The sequence below is a fragment of the Hordeum vulgare genome, chromosome 6H, assembly GCF_904849725.1.
Source record: "Hordeum vulgare subsp. vulgare chromosome 6H, MorexV3_pseudomolecules_assembly, whole genome shotgun sequence".
In the NCBI taxonomy this organism is placed as follows: Eukaryota; Viridiplantae; Streptophyta; class Magnoliopsida; order Poales; family Poaceae; genus Hordeum; species Hordeum vulgare.
The window spans coordinates 69632562-69650069 of record NC_058523.1 but is presented as its reverse complement, the minus strand read 5'-3'; the positions used below and the strand labels follow the sequence as shown (position 1 = coordinate 69650069).

General features: G+C 50.2%; 2 protein-coding genes across 2 annotated transcripts; one reads left to right on the top strand and one right to left on the bottom strand.

Moving 5' to 3' along the window:
• Positions 1-2045: 2045 nt before the first annotated feature.
• On the bottom strand, positions 2046-3104 carry LOC123405112. The gene has a single exon (XM_045098940.1). It carries the CDS (start codon positions 3102-3104, stop codon positions 2046-2048), a length of 1059 nt encoding a protein of 352 aa, XP_044954875.1.
• An 11224-nt stretch (positions 3105-14328) lies between these two features.
• Positions 14329-15748, top strand: LOC123405111 (L10-interacting MYB domain-containing protein-like). Its single transcript, XM_045098939.1, has 3 exons — positions 14329-14421; positions 14570-14881; positions 14968-15748. The coding sequence occupies exons 1-3, from the start codon at positions 14329-14331 to the stop codon at positions 15517-15519; spliced, it is 957 nt and encodes a 318-aa protein (XP_044954874.1). The 3' UTR covers positions 15520-15748.
• Positions 15749-17508: the final 1760 nt, after the last annotated feature.

Below are 17508 nucleotides of genomic sequence, written 5' to 3'. Positions count from 1 at the left end.
TTCACTGGGGCCTATTTACTTCGCATGAGTGAATCTCTGCAGTGTTTTAAGCACGCCCCCAACAACAAATGCTGGAGTCATCCAGCGGATATATATATAGCAGTCCTTGATACAGCCTAGTGGAGATTGGATAAACGGTGTTCCTTTCGGTGCTCTGAATAGCTCGTCGGTGTCTAAACATTCTCCAGTTACTCACGCGGTCACACCTGTAAAATTCAACCAGCCATTTTAGTTCAGGTTTTTCTTACCCAGGTGGGTATTATGATCCAATGCAGGTATAGGGAGTGGATAAAAAAGACTCAGATGAGCATATTTTGCTCTGATGGTGAAGAAGAAGCTCATTTGAAGAGCACCTTGAGCTGCTCGATGCGCAAGCTGCAGATAATGGGCCCCTCTCTGGTGATAATATTATCAGTAAGCATCACAGGCCAAGAACTGAAGGTCCAACACTTGAAGCAAGCCAGACCAGCCGCATTCTTTTGCTGAGAAGAACAAGCTGGTCATTTCTTCGAGGCAAAGCAGCAGCAAAAGAAATGTGTAAGTAACTGGCATGGTTCTGCCGGCAGGGTGGAAATACAGTTCCTATATACTGATACCAAACGAAGAAAATACTAAGCACCGAACAGTGCAAAGGGTATGAAGGTATACCAAATCCATCTAAAATGGACCATCTTAAGTACACTGCATTGAATCATTGTTGTGTGACTGTTGCGGTGGCACAAGACTGCCTCAGTCAACTACACCTTTCCCCAACTCAATCGGTTGCTTCCAAGGAGATTGATCTACAAAACGAAGCAACATCATAACATCATAATTTGGAACATAAAAAAAGTAATCATAGATCTTGGAATAAACAATAGAGCAAAGTTGTGCTCCGAAAAAACAATTATGCATCTTTATTGTCTTAATGGGGTTTTCAAATTTCAAAATTGCACATGCCATTACCTCCACTGTAACACGTTGTACAATTCACTGTTTCAGCATGGATATGCACTATACCTTCAGACTGCCGCTACTCTCCATGATCTGAATTGGCTCCATGCGTGAACTACTACAGCATGTAGTCTATTCTTGTGAAGATCCTGTACGCCATTAAATTTCAAAAATGTAAGAATCCCTGGTATCAGTAGTATGTAGACTAGACTGGAGCACTGCAAACCTTATAGGATGCAAAACATTTGTTTTCCATAATTATGCCATTATGGTCTTTCGATCCTTAAAACTGAACTTTCCAGGTACAACATCAAGTCTTCATGAGTTTTGGACAAAAGGTAAAGACAAGTGGCTAGAAAGCCCACCAAAAAAACACTAGAACACCTGAACAGCAAGCAAACAGAAATAAGGAATTCAGCAACACCTGGTACTGATAGCAACATAGCAATGTATGAAAAAAATTGATCACCTTAATATCAGTAGCTTGACCCAATGTCTCATTTATTTCATACTGATGCCGGGGTGATATTTCGATCGTGACACCCAAAATAGGGGAGTAGACTGCCATGTCTTGATAAATAACAATACCCAAATTTAAATGCTAGCCTGTAAGATAGAACAAACACCTGCACAGATAGCCAAACCAAATGGTGATCACAGATTACGTTGGTAATTACATCTGAGAAAAACGCAGAAGGCACTGGCAGATAATTACATTGGTTTTCTCAGACTTGTGGAAAGATAATGCCGTTGAGAAGCGAATCTTAAATACTTTCACTGCCATTCAGAAGAAAATGGAAATCTAATATAGCAGGAGCATATGTGGATATATTTTGCAGCGAGTATAATTGGAAGTTGATAGGATTGATATGCTACAGCAGCAGTTAAGGTTCAGTTGATAGGATTGATATTTGTACAGGAAAAAAGGCGGCGGCCACAAGACCCTCATGTCATGCAGGTGGCAAGAGCAGAGTACTACAAGGCTAGAGGAATGTACAAGGGAACTCCAAGGCATCGTCCTGCACAGTGGATGAGAACAAACATAGTGTTATTAGGGAGGAATGCAGGAAAAGGGCCAAGTGGAAGAACACAAGAAAATATGTTACCTTGACTCAGCCTATTCTGATTCTGGGGATGGTTCCCCACAACCCCCTGCACTGCTGGTTTAGCTCCTTGCTGCAATCGTAGTAGACACCTAGCTCCTGCAGTGATTTGGGAAGTCCATTGTTGGGCAACGCCAAGATGGCTGGACAGTCGTAGATTGATAATATCTTGAGGCTGGTAAGGTTGCGCGGCCCTGCAGGGAGTTGTTGAAGCTTGTGGAAACGCCAAAACTCAAGTTCCTGGAGGGAGTAGAGGAGCTGAAGGGCTTCCTCTTGATCCTTGCTGAAGCGTTGCATCCCTTGAGACCCATAGCCATTAAGTACCAGCTCGGTGAGGGAGGAAGAGATGAAGCTAAAGATGGGTGCAGCAAGGAGTCCCATGACAGCATCCGTCCGGAGCACCCGCAGAGGCTGCTGTTCTTCTTCTCCTTCAACGTCCTCCAGTGTCAATCTGGGATGGGGATCCCAACCAGCAAAGATTCTAGGGCTGCCAAAGACTCTTAATGCGTTGAGCTTACTTCCGGTGGTAAGGAGAGACCGCAAGCCCTGACATTTCAGATCCTGTCCGCAACACCCCAGTTCTAGTGTGACAAGAGAAGAGAGGTTCGAGAGGGGATCCAGTGTACCCATGCCCTCCACACCAATAAGCTCCACAAATTGCAGGGAGGAAGGGAAAATGTGATGGGAGAACGACAAGGCGGACATAAACATTGGGGATAATCCTATTCTTAATCTCTGGAGGGATTGCAAGGCTGGGAGCCATCCTTCTCCAGTAACCAGAGTTGGCAGGTCCATCAGGAGCAGCTCTGGGCAGTGGGAGATGTCCAATTCCAGGAGTGTGTCACACAGATGAGCTTGGAAGAGCAGCACCCCATCATCATCTTCCTCTTGTGCTGCTGATGTTGCAGATATACCCCTATTATAGGCCCGAGGGAGCGCAGAGCGCTGCGCTTTTATAGACGCGCGGGAAGCGGCGCGGCAAAAATGACGCGCGAGCCGCCGCCTTTTCGCGCGCGCGCAAGCGGTTACCGCGCGCGCTGTTTTCCCGCCGTCACTGGAGCGCGCCATTCCGTCCCGCGCGCGCTAAATTGGCGGTTTACCGCGCGCGCGTCTGTTGGAGATGCTCTTACCAGCTGTTATTGTTGAATTGTAACGTTGTAGTATTCTGTTGTAACTACTAATCATAGTCTTAAGGAGTGGCCCTAGTCCAACGCCACCTCCAAGGGTAGTGCCCTGCATGTAGGGACTTCCCCTCTATTTATGTAACCAAGCCCATCGAGGCAACACACGATCAATATACATTGTTTAACTTGGTAATGAGAGCCAACATGTCCGCTCCTTCCTCCCCTAAGCGTGTGCGGCTGAACCGGATCTCGCCGTTGCTGCTGACGCCGCCGCGGCTCTTGCCGCCGCCACTCCCGTAGACGCCTCTGGCTCCACTGTTCTGCGCCCACGCGCACCTGCTTCCTCAGATGAGGGCCCTGGCTCCGGTGATCTCCCTCTGGCCACGGCCGCACCACACATCGCGGCTCTGCCATCCTCCTCCACTCCTCCACCACCGCTTCCGGCGAGCCTTGCCGGCATCCTCGACTTCAAGCTCTCCCTCGACGGCACCAACTTCACCCGCTGGCGCAACTCCATCTGATGTTGGTGCGTCACCACGCCGAAGACCACATCCGCGACGTCTCCCCGCGCCGCATGGCCGATCCGGCGTGGCGCGACGACGACAACACCGTCGTCCTGTGGTTCTTCACCACCATCGCCGGGGACCTCCTCGACATCGTCGCCCCGGCCGATTCCACCGCCTACACCATCTCGACACGGCTGCACGAGTATTTCCTGGCCAATGAGGCCGAACACGCGATGCATCTTAGCCAGGAATTCCGGACCTGCGTGCGCGACGACCTCACCGTCAACGACTACTGCCACCGCCTGCAAGGTATCGCCGCCGCTCTCACCGACGTCAACGAGCCGGTCTCGGATCGCACCCTCACCCTGCAGATGCTCGACGGGCTCGGACCGCGGTTTGCGATGCAGGCCGCCATCCTCCAGTCCAACGTGCCACTGCCCACCTTCAGCCAGGCCCGGTCTCGGCTCGTCCTCGCCGAGCTCTCCATGGACCGGGGCGCTCGCACGGAGGGCGCCCAGGTGCTGGCCGTCCACAACGACGACCGTGGTGCCGATCGTTCCAACGATCGTGGCGACCGCGGGGATCGCGGCGGTGATCGCAACGGTGATCGTGCTCCTGCCGGCGGTGGTGGCCGCGGTGGTCAGCTCGGAGCCGACCGTCATCAGCGCGGTGGGCGCGGTCCCAGCCGAGGCCGTGGGCGCGACGACGCTCCCGCCGGCCGCGGTGCGGACAACCAGCCATGGCTGGGCTACTTCGCCCCCATGGGGATGCCCTTCCCCCCGCCGCGCGCGCCCTAGATTCCTCCCAACTCCAGCGGCATCCTCGGCCCTCGCCCCGGTCTACCGACGCAGGCCTACCCAGTTCTGTACTCGACACCTCCTCCGCCTGCTCCTCCATCGCCCTACGCTGCACCACCAACCGCCTGGGATGCCTCTGCCATGTTCCATGCTGCCCCCAGCTATGGCTCTGCGTTCCCCACCGGCGCCGACTGGATCATGGACACCGGCGCGGCCTCGCACGTCACCGGCGATCCAGGTACCTTGTCCACGTTTCGTCCCTCGTTAGCTCCTTATACTCGTCACATTATCGTCGGCAACGGCTCTCGCCTCCCTGTCCTTGGCACCGGTACTGCCGCTCTACCTCCAAAACCCTTTTATCTTCGCCACATTTTGCTCTCCCCGAACATTGTCAAGAACCTTATTTCGGTTCGCAAATTTACTCGCGATAACTTGTGTTCTGTTGAATTTGACCCGCTTGGTTTTTCCGTGAAGGATCTAGCTACAAAGGAGGTTCTTCTGAGGGTCAACAGTGATGGCGATCTCTACCCCTTCACTGGCAATAACGGAGCTTCCCACGGCGCATTCACGATTTCCACGGGTGATCTCTGGCACCGGCGGCTTGGACACCCCAGCTCATCGACTTTTTCTCGGTTTTCTTTAGATTTTCTCTCCACATGTAATAATGAACCTCGCCCCTCCCCCTTATGTACGGCGTGTCAGCTTGGCAAACACACTCGCCTCCCATTTCCCACCTCTACCACCTACACTAGTTCTCCTTTCCAGTTAATTCATTGCGACTTGTGGACCTCGCCCATTACTAGTCACTCTGGTTATAAATACTATATTGTTGTTATGGACGACTACACTCATTACTCGTACACCTTCCCTCTTCGCGCTAAATCCGACACATGTGACACGCTCATTCGCTTTTTCCATTTTGTGCATACTCAATTTGGCGTCCTCATCCGGTGTGTTCAATGTGACAATGGTGGGGAATTCCTCACCACCGCCCTCCGCACGTTCTTCTCCTCCCATGGCATCGCTCTCCGCCTCACATGCCCCCACACCTCGCCCCAAAATGGGAAAGCCGAACGCCACATCCGCACCACCAACGACGTCGTCCGTACCCTCCTCCTCCAAGCCTCTCTCCCCCCTCCTTTTTGGGTTGAGGCCTTGCACACTGCCACCATGCTTCTTAACATACGCCCGTCCCGAGCCATCCACCACTTCATGCCCCACTTCCTGCTCTATGGTGTTCATCCCACATACGATCATCTCCGGACGTTTGGCTGTCTGTGCTTCCCTAACATCTCTGCCACCGCCGCCCACAAGCTCACTCCCCGCTCCGTGCGCTGCGTCTTCATAGGCTACCCCCGCGAACAGAAAGGCTACCGTTGTTTCGATCTCTCCTCTCGCCGCGTGATTGTCTCTCGCCATGTCACCTTTGATGAAAACTGCTTTCCCTTTTCCACAACCACCGATCCGCCTGCCACAGAAAATCCGCTGCCAACCACACCGTCCCGCCTGATCCACCTCGATAGCCGCACCTCGTACCAACCACCCACGACAGATTCGGTCGCCACCTCTCCCCACACGCCAGCTGTGCCTGCTTTCCCGCGCACACCCGCTGCTGCCACCCCTGCGGGCCCCACCACCACCTCTCCCGCTCGCTTGCATGCAGCCGGCCCGACCGCGCCCTCGGGATCGCCCCGGTCCCCGTTCTCCCGCCTGCGTCGCCTGGCTCCGCCTCGGGATCGCTCCCATTTCCCGGCACACCCGCTACCGCTGGCTCGCGTCACTCTCTGTCACCTTCCCTCACACCCACTTCCGCTCTCCCACCTCTGCCTGCTCGTGCCGTTCCCATCACGCCGCCTGCCAACCCACATCCCATGCGGACTCGCAGCAACACTGGCTATGCCATGCCGAGACAAATTCTTGATCTCCACGTCTCCGACGCCCCCTCTCCCATTCCGTATTCATACCGTGCTGCGCTCAAGGACCCGCATTGTCGTGCCGCGATGCTTGACGAGTATTGTCGTGGTAACGATTCAGACAGTAGAAAGAGGGTGGGATAACGGAGCATGATCTATCAAGATGCACATGGGTGACACGGTGGTTTTAGCGAGTTCAGGCCTCTCATAGTGGAGATAACAACCCTACGTCTCGTGCTCCGGAGAGGCTTTGTTTTATCTGTCATGGACATGAGTTACATGGTATAGAGAGAGAGAGCCAGAGCTCGAGGGAAAGAATGAGCCCGAAGCAGGAGAAGAAGCCCCCTAGCTATGTGGAGGGGGTGGCTTATATAGAGTGCGCCACCTCCTCACCTCTTATGTTACAAGATGGGGCATTGATGCCATAATGTCAACCCACTACAGATGTCTTACCGACTGTTGGTATTTGCATGACCGAGTGAGTCATACGGCCGAGTGGATGACTGTCATCCGAGTGGATGGAATGTACTTGTCTGAGTGGATCCATACCGAGTGGATTAGATGTTGTCACGATCCAGTAGGAATTTCCCTTGTAGTCCTTTAAACTAATAATGAGGTGCCCTTGGGTAGGACGTATTGGTCAAACCTATGACCCTACCCTAGGGCTATATCCCCGTCATTAGCCCCCGAATGGATCAGGGTCCGAGTGGTGAAGGTGTCGATGTAAATCTTGTAGCAGCAGACCGAACTTGAACGTGCTTCAGGGCCTTGCAAAATTATGCGTTGATTGAAGTCTTCATCATTCGCCCTAATCGATTCCGCTGAGTAGTACATCCGAGTGAACTTAAGAATTGAAGTAGATCCGAGTGACCAACAGGATCTTGAGACTCTGACTGACTGCTGGTAGTCGGTTGGAATCTGTTGAATCTGTCGAACTTGGATGTTGTTGGTGGACCTGACCAAGCAGAATGTTTCTTTTTTATATTTCTCTTCTAGTGGGGGCACGCTAAGTGCACCCACTGGGTGTAGTCCCCGAGCCTCTGTCGGACTAGATGAGTCTCGCACAGGGTTTAAGACTTCCAGTGCTCGTTATGTTGAATGTTTGTAGAATCTGCATCATATGATTTTTGGATCAAAGTCAAGTCTCCGAGTGTATTTTTTAACTTAGGCGATACGGGGTCGCAGCTAAGTTCCCGAGTGTGGAGCATGTCTATACTCGGAGTAGTTTTTAACTTAGGCGATACGGAGCCGCAGCTAAGCCCCCGAGTGTGGAGCGTGTCCGTACTCGGAGTAGTTCTTAACTTAAGGCAATACAGAGTCGCAACTAAGTCCTCAAGTGTGGAGCATGTCCGCACTCGGAGTTGTTTTTAACTTAGGCGATACGGAGTCGCAACTAAGTCCTCAAGTGTGGAGCATGTCCGCACTCGGAGTTGTTTTTAACTTAGGCGATACGGAGTCGCAGCTAAGTCTCCGAGTGTGGAGCATGTCCGCACTCGGAGTTGTTTTAACTTAGGCGATACGGAGTCGCAGCTAAGCCCCCGAGTGTATTTTTTTAACTTAGGCGATACGGGGTCGCAGCTAAGTTCCCGAGTGTGGAGCATGTCTGTACTCGGAGTAGTTTTTAACTTAGGCGATACGGAGCCGCAGCTAAGCCCCCGAGTGTGGAGCGTGTCCGTACTCGGAGTAGTTCTTAACTTAGGCGACACGGAGTCGCAACTAAGTCCTCAAGTGTGGAGCATGTCCGCACTCGGAGTTGTTTTTAACTTAGGCGATACGAAGTCGCAACTAAGTCCTCAAGTGTGGAGCATGTCCGCACTCGGAGTTGTTTTTAACTTAGGCTATACGGAGTCGCGGCTAAGTCCCCGAGTGTGGAGCATGTCCGCACTCGGAGTTGTTTTAACTTAGGCGATACGGAGTCGCAGCTAAGCCCCCGAGTGTGGAGCGTGTCCGTACTCAGAGTTGTTTTAACTTAGGCGATACGGAGTCGCAGCTAAGTTCCCGAGTGTGGAGCGTGTCCGTACTCGGAGTAGTTTTTAACTTAAGCGATACGGAGTCGCAGCTAAGTCCCCAAGCATGGAGCGTGTCCGTACTCGGAGTAATTTTAACTTAGGCGACACGGAGTCACAACTAAGTTCCCGAGTGTGGAGCGTGTCCGTACCCGTAGTAGTTTTAACTTAGGCAATACGTAGTCGCAGCTAAGCTGAGCGGTGGCGCGCGGGGCAGGTGAATGATGAAGACGTGCCACACGGAGTGGCGATGTGCATGTCATCCGAGTGAGGTAGACGATTCTGGCTGAGTGGCAACGCGCGGGCGGCCAAGTGATGTATGTCGAGGAGGCGTCCGACCCACTGACAACACGCGGGGCGGCCGTGTCCACTACGTCATTGCGGGGGCTTCCGAACACGTGAAAACGCATGAATGATCGTTGCGGCGACTGAGCCTGAGCAGCGACGAGGATGGCGCACGGATGCGTCGAGTAACCTGTGTATGAAAAATAGCACAAGCCAGCATAAAAAATTATCAAAGTAATATGATCTTTTCTGAAATAGTTCCTGTAAATTGCACCCACTGGGTGTGCCACGTGATTGCTGGTTCGGAACCAGCAAGAGTCTAAAAGAGTGAACGATCCGGCTGAACTCGTTTGAGTACTGGACCCAAACGAAGCGGAAGTGAAATGTTCCCACATAAAAATAAACAACCGAGTGCAGAGGTACACTCAGTGGCGTGGCCTCCGAGTGAACGTCATGTGCGACTTCCTCGACACTCGGTAATGTAGAAACGATTATTTAATAGAATGCAGTCTGTGAAAAAATGACTTAGCTGCCTGACGACGCGCGGGGCGGTCGAGCGAAGTAGACACGTCCGGCTGAGTGGCGTCGTGTTGGGCGGTCAAGCGATGAAGACGCGTCTAGCTGAGTGGCGACACACGGGGCGGCCGAGTGACGACACGCAGAGCAACTAGGTGACGAAGGAGCCTCCAGCCGAGTGATGACACGCGAAGCTGCCGAGTGACGAAGGAGTCTCCAGCCGAGTGACAGCGCGCGGGGCGGTCGAGTGACAAAGGCGCGTCTCGCCGAGTGGCGGCGCGCTGGGCGGCCGACTGATGAAGGCGCGTACAACCAAGTGACGAAGATGTGTCTTGCCGAGTGTTGGCGCGCGGGAGGACAGACTGATTATGATGCGTCCGACTGAGCGACGACACGCAGGGCGTCCGAGTCACTGCATGTTGGTCATCTGTATGCAAAATTCATCTGGAATAATTTCTGTGTGTCATCGTGTTAGTAGCTCAAATGAACAGTTCGTCCGTATAAACTGTTGTTCGGAGACGATGACGGACGAGTGACCCTGCAAGTTAGTAGCAAGCGTAGCTACAAATATTTTTGGGTGAACTAAGTGTCCTGTATAGTTGCTAATTTGCAATGAATAAAAACCACAAATGGTGTTGCCCGCATGCATGCAAGATTTACTGGTGTGGGAAATACTTACGAGGAGCTTAACGAGGCAATTACCTCAGTCGAAACGGTTAGTCCACGTTTAATGCATGGAATTGATCCTCCACCCAATTAACCCGACGTTAAAGGCCTGGCCACCACTACCTTCCGTTTCATGTGCTTGAATACATGCGGTTTAATAGATCGTGGACCACCACGCCCTGCCGTTTCCTTGTTGCATGCAGTTAATTGATCCAGGGACTGGTCCAGGTTATGCATGCACTTACGAGGCATTGATTCCTTCGATCCTGAATGACCATGAGTTGCGGGTTGAGGCTGCTCCACAACTATTCGTGGCAGCTCTCCTCGGCCACAGAGACCGTCGCCTGCGACCGGCGTCGGAGGAAGGAGCGTGCGCGCCCGCGCCACGTCGGGCATGTGCCTCTAGCACGCAGGTCGTCGTCGAGCGACCGAGAACATGAGGCCGGAGTCGACGACAAGATGAACGTCGTTGATGCTGTGCATGAGGGCTCAACGACATCGTTGAAGACCTCGCAGGCGGTCGTGCATGATGACGGTGAGGCAGACGACGCTGGCATCTCGTTGAAGACCTCGCAGGCGGTCGTGCATGATGACGGTGAGGCAGACGACGCTGGTAGCCGCGCGCGACGACGACGAGGTAGAAGACACCGGTAGCCGCGTGGGACGACGACAAGGCAGACGGCACCGGTAGCCGTACGTGGAGGCGTAGTCGGCTGTGCAAGGTTGGAGTTTCCTGCTTCCACACCCTTGTTGCTGCTTGGATGGATGTCTGTTTTTCTTTCGCTTGCGATGCATTGTTCGTCGTGAAGATGAACAATACAAAAAATGTGTTAAGCATGAAGATGAAATCGAATAGAGGGAACCAACAGAAACCGATCTGCCGTTGGTGGTTGAAGAAACAACCATATGCATCATGGCTCGATAGACGCTATGCCCCACGGTGGGCGCCAAATGTCGTGGTAACGATTCCGACAATAGAAAGAGGGTAGGATAACGGAGCATGATCTATCAAGATGCACATGGGTGACACGGTGGTTTTAGCTAGTTCAGGCCTCTCACAGTGGAGATAACAACCCTACGTCTCGTGCTCCGGAGAGGCTTTGTTTTATCTGTCATGGACATGAGTTACATGGTATAGAGAGAGAGAGCCAGAGCTCGAGGGAAAGAATGAGCCCGAAGCAGGAGAAGAAGCCCCCTAGCTATGTGGAGGGGGTGGTTTATATAGAGTGCGCCACCTCCTCGCCTCTTATGTTACAAGATGGGGCATTGATGCCATAATGTCAACCCACTACAGATGTCTTACCGACTGTTGGTATTTGCATGACCGAGTGAGTCATACGGCCGAGTGGATGACTGTCATCCGAGTGGATGGAATGTACTTGTCTGAGTGGATCCATACCGAGTGGATTAGATGTTGTCACGATCCAGTAGGAATTTCCCTTGTAGTCCTTTAAACTAATAATGAGGTGCCCTTGGGTAGGACGTATTGGTCAGACCTATGACCCTACCCTAGGGCTATATCCCCGTCAAGTATAACGCCTAATTCGAATGACACGTGGTATTTGGTTCCTTGTCCTACAGGTGTGAACGTGGTGACTGGGAAGTGGATATTCCGCCACAAGCTTCATCCCGACGGTACCCTCGCCTAGTACAAAGCTCGGTGGGTGGTCCGTGGCTTCACTCAGCAGCCGGGCGTCGACTACGGTGAGGCCTTCAGCCCCGTCGTCAAGCCGGCCACCATCCGCGTCGTCCTCAGCATTGCCACGGCCAACGCTTGGCCCATTCGGCAAATGAACGTCAAGAATGCGTTTCTACATGGAGATCTTGCTGAAACCGTCTACTGCCAGCAACCTTCCGGTTTTTCTGATACAACCCACCCCTCCCATGTTTGTCGTCTCCGCAAATCTCTCTACGGGCTCAAACAGGCCCCTCGCACGTGGTTTCTCCGGTTCACCAAGTTCCTCCACTCCGTGGGCTTTGTCTCCTCCCGGTGTGATACCTCTCTCTTCATCCTGCAACGTGAGGGTGCCCTTGCCTATCTCCTCGTCTATGTTGACGACATCATCCTCACCGCCAGTACTACCACTCTCCTCCAGTCCCTCGTCGCCTCCCTTACTAGTGAGTTCTCGATGAGTGACCTCGGTGACATCCACCATTTCCTTGGGGTCAACATCCACCGCACCACCACCGGCATTTTTCTTTCCCATGAGCAGTACGCCCTCGAGATCCTTGACCGTGCTCGCATGCTTAACTGCAAGCCCATTTCCACCCCTGTCGACACGAGCTATAAGCTCTCTAGCTCCGGCGGCACACCCTACTCCGATCCCTCCCACTACCATAGTCTCGTCGGCGCTCTTCAGTATCTCACACTCACCCGCCCCGACATCTCCTACGCCGTGCAGCAACTCTATCTGGTCATGCATGCCCCACTGGATGCCCACTTTCAGCTACTTAAGCGAGTCCTTCGCTACGTTCGCGACACTACACACTTTGGGCTGTAGCTCTATCGATCCTCCTCCCATGATCTTCTCGCTTACAGCGATGCTGATTGGGCGGGCTGTCCCGATACACGGCGATCGACCTCCGGATTCTGTGTCTTCCTCGGCTCCAACTTGATCTCTTGGTCGTCCAAACGCCAACACACTGTCTCCCGATCCAGTGCCGAGGCCGAGTACCGTGCAGTCGCCAACTGTGTGGCAGAGTCTTGCTGGCTCCGCCAGCTTCTCGCCGAACTTCATCGCCCTCCTCGCCGAGCTACGGTCGTTTACTGCGACAATGTGAGTGCCGTGTACCTCTCCTCCAACCCTGTTCAGCATCAACGCACCAAGCACGTGGAGATCGACCTACACTTTGTTCGGGATCATGTGGCTCTCAGCGAAGTCAATGTGCTGCATGTCCCAACCACGTCTCAGTTTGCGGATGTCTTCACTAAGGGTTTGCCGTCTTCGGTGTTTTGTGATTTCCGCTCCAGTCTGAACGTCTTACCAGGCGCCGTTCGGACTGCGGGGGGGGGGGGGGTGTTGAATTGTAACATTGTAGTATTCTGTTGTAACTACTAATCCTAGTCTTAATGAGTGGCCCTAGTCCAACGCCACCTCCAAGGGTAGTGCCCTGCATGTAGGGACTTCCCCTCTATTTATGTAACCAAGCCCATCGAGACAACACACGATCAATATACATTATTCAGCTGTTATTTCATCTTCCTCCATCCATGAAGCCGCTGATGTTGTTTGTTGCAGATATACCCCCACTACCAGTTGTTTTATGTTTCTACACCCATACCCAAACCCCTATTTCCAACTAGCTATCTTCTACATGGTTCGTTCGAGTTTTTTCACAGCCAACACCAGCCAAGTGATGGTCGACACATGTATTATTTTGGCATGTGGCATGGTGTACTTTGCATGTGTATCCAGCTAATGCATATAAATTTTCTTAGGCCCTTTTTATTCCAAATAAGTCACCAACTTATAAGTTGAAAAGTGCAAAAAGTGACTTATTTTATCAACCAGACCCAACTTATAAGTCACCCCAACTTATAAGTCATAAGTTGCTCCACCCCAACTTAAAACTTATAAGGCCCTGTTTGGATTCATCCAGTTTATATAATCTGGTTTTTATAAGCTATTATGTTTCCAAACAGGACAGTTTATACTATAGATTATAAAAACTAGATGACCAGATTATTAAAAACTCATAAGCTACTCTAACCCAGCTAAAATCAGATTATGGATTAATAAAGACATGTTACCCTTATTAACTTTGAGCTATTTACAAGGTACTGCCACCGCACCGTTTTCCCATCGCATCTTCCTGTCAGCGCGGCCCAGTCTTTCTTCCCCATCGAGCCCGTCTTTCTTCCCCCGTCGCGCCCGTCTTTCTTCCCCATCGCGCCCTAGGCTGCCGCCACCGCCGCCAGTACCCCCTCAGACCTGCGGCCGAAGACCACCGCCGCCACTACCACCGCACGGAGATGGCGTCGCAGCGAGAGGACGAGGCGGAGCAACAATACCAGCGGGATTCAATCCCAGCGAGGAGGAGTGAGCAGGTGTGTGTCCATGGCAATCCCCTCGATTCGAGCTTCGTCGGCGAATGCGGTTGTCTCCCTGCCCATGGATCCAGCATGTTTGGAGGATTGGACCTCAATTCGCAGACTTCCTCATGGACCTGATGCATTCATCTGATTTGTACGAAGATGGGCGGGAGTTCGTGGCTGGAGGTGCCAGAGGCGGTGGCCGTGGTGCAGGGGCGGGGCACAGGCCCGACCGTGGTGCTGGACGCTCGACTGCTGGCCGTGGGGGGCGCAACAGTACTGGCCGTGCTGGTCGCGGTGGACGCCGTGGCCGCGTCCCTGTTCTGGGATTAGAAGAGGCAGCTGGTGGTCGGGGTGCTGGACGTGGGCGTGGCGTAGGCCGCAGTGGGCAGACCGGTCGTTCATCCTCTCTGCCGTATCGAGTGCCCCGTGCTAGCAGCGGTTCAATGAAGATTGAAGGTGTTCCTGGTACAGAGGATGAGGCACACGACTCCCACTTCCATGATCAGTATTATGATGGTGTTGGAGAAGATGAATCGGTAATATTTCCTCAACTTTAATTAATTTCTGCCATTTGGTCAATGTTATGTGAGCAGGATAGAACATTAATTTAAAAGTACAATTGTTCTTAGTTTTTATGTACCAGCAGTTCATGCTATGTATAACATTAACATGCTTGTGTACTAGAACGATGATATTGATAAGGCTGAATGGACCAATAGTGAAACCACTGCTGCATTTTGTTCACTCAGTGTTGAGGAGATCACAGCTGGCAACAGGAGCAATGGATTCATGACTGCTAGAGGTTACAATAATATTGCTATCAAGTTTGAACAGAACAGAGGGCTACGACACTCTAGGATACAGTTTAAGAACAGATGGGAAGAACTAAAACGCTTCTACTCATTTTGGTTGTGGCTTAACAAACAAACTGGACTAGGTCGATCCCCTAGTGGGGGAATTGTGGCAAGTGATGAATTTTGGAAGAAACATACTAAGGTACATTTGTTGCAAATTTTTATTTTGATGGTTCATATTGGTGTATCATGCACATAATACTTATCACTCTCCTTTACTTTGGGCAGGGACATGCTGCATGGAGGAAGCTTAAATATGGACCACCAGAGAACCTTTCTGAGCTTGAGATCATGTTCGAACATACTGCTGTAGATGGATCAACATCTTGTGTGGCAGGAGAACAAATGGATGATGAAGTCGATTTTGGAGAGGAGGGAGGAGATGAAGCCGATGTGACTCCCTTGAGTGTTAGCAACAAGAAAAGAAGCTCCAACAACACTGCAACAGTCATTAGTCCAAAGAAGAAAATCAAAAGTCCTATGGTGAGAATAATGAAGGGAATGTATGAAGAGATGAAAGAAACCAATGCAGCAGCACAAAAGGCAATGCAGGATAAGGTTGTGCAAGCGGAGAAGGTATTGCAGGAGAAGAAGGATTCCATTGCCAAATGCATGTCCTTGGCTGTTGAGAATGGGGCATTAGAGGGAAGTGCTGAGCATTTCATGGCTGGTACATTGTTCGTAAAGGAAGAACACCGGCAAGTGTTCCTCACTATAACTACTAGTCCTGGGAGGCTAGCCTTTTTGAAGAGGTGGTGTCGGGCAAAGAATGTCGAATAGCTACATGTTTTGTTTGTTAGTGGGTTGTTCCTATTCTTTACTTATTATCATAGGCCTTCATGTAATGATGTCATATTTCTCTATATGGATTGTCCGTACCTTTAATATAAATGCACAACATTGATGACTCTATTTTATTTACTGGATTGTTCCTACCTTTCACATAAATGCACAACATTGATGACTCTATTTTGTTTGAATTTAATGTAGATGAATTGGTCAAGTGATGATTTATTTGAATATTCTTCAAGTGATGATGGAGTGGTTAGCTTGCATGGGAGTGATGTGGAGGACGACACAGTTCAATTTGCAAGACAAACTTTGAAGCGGCATGCAGCTGTAGCGTGCATGATTGGTATGTACTATGAAGTGACTTTCTTGCAAAATAAAAAGAGGTCAGTACATACAGAAGAAGGTGAGTCTGGTTATGATTGGACTATTCGAACTTTAAAAGACCCAATTGAGTGTTATAACATGTTTAGAATGAGTAGAGAACTGTTTTACAAGCTCCATGATTTGTTAAGGTCAATATATGGACTGAAGTCATCAGAAAAGATGTGCACTCTAGAATCTTTGGCGATGTTCTTATGGATGGTTGGTGCCCCACAATCTTTTCGTCAAGCTAAAAATAGATTCAGAAGGTCACTTGAGACAGTTAGTAGGAGGTTTGATCATGTTTTGGAAAGTGTGTATAGGCTATCTGTTGATATTATTAAAGTGAAAGATCCAACATATAGTACAATTCATGCGAAACTGCAAGAAGCACGCTTCTCACCACACTTTGATAATTGCATTGGAGCAATAGATGGGACACATATACCTGTCCAAGTGCCAGCTGCGAAAGTGCTTCAATATGTCGGGCGTCATGGTTATTCTAGTCAGAATGTGTTGGCAATATGTGACTTTGATATGAGGTTTACATTTGTTGTTGCTGGTTGGCCGGGTTTCGTACATGACATGAGAGTATTCAATGATGCTTTAAACAAATATGATGACAAGTTTCCTCATCCTCCACTAGGTAACTAGAGAAATTTTAATCATGTTGATATTATTTTTACTTATCTTTGATACATGCTCATATCAACTCATAACATTGTAGGTAAATTTTATCTTGTTGACTCGGGGTATCCGAACAGAAAAGGCTATCTTGCACCTTACAAGGGGACGAAGTACCATTTGCCAGAATTTCGTCAAGGTCCAAGACCACAAGGTAGCAAAGAACTATTCAATTACTACCATTCGTCTCTTCGCAATGTCATTGAAAGGTCTTTTGGAGTTTTGAAGATGAAATGAAGGATTTTATTAGCCATACCGACGTACCCATTAGAGAAGCAAAGTAAAATCATTCTGGCATGTATGGCTCTACATAATTTCATCCGAGAGAGTGCGTTGAGTGACCAAGAGTTTGATAAGTGTGATGAAGATGAAAACTATATGCCCATGCCGCCACAAAATCATCCTGGACAAAGCTGTGATAGCACTCAAGATACCGACATGAATGCCTTCCGTGACACTATATGTAATGCTTTGATCGGCGAAGTAGAGTAGATTTGATATTATATGATAATTTAATAATGTAGTTATTAATTTCTCATGGACAATGTAACTGTGTTCTTCATTCGGATGAGATTTTCCTTCAAAGTTAACGATGTGTGCCCATCGTATTTTTTCATACAATGATTAGTCTACCGTTCAAATTTGCCGGGAAATAACACGTTCGTACATGGCTAGTACAAATGTCTATCTATTCAAACTTGACGCCAAGCAAACTAAATGGCAAGATGAATTAAAAAAATGACCGTTGCAAAAAAAACAGAGGGCAAACATGTCATTGCACAATTTAAAAGCTGGTTTACAGTTTATATAATCTGGCCTCCAAACATGCCCACCTAGATTATTTTTATAAACCAGTTTATATAATCTATGTTCATAAATCAGATTATTATAATCTATTATGGTTCCAAACAGGGCCTAAGTCACCCACTTTTA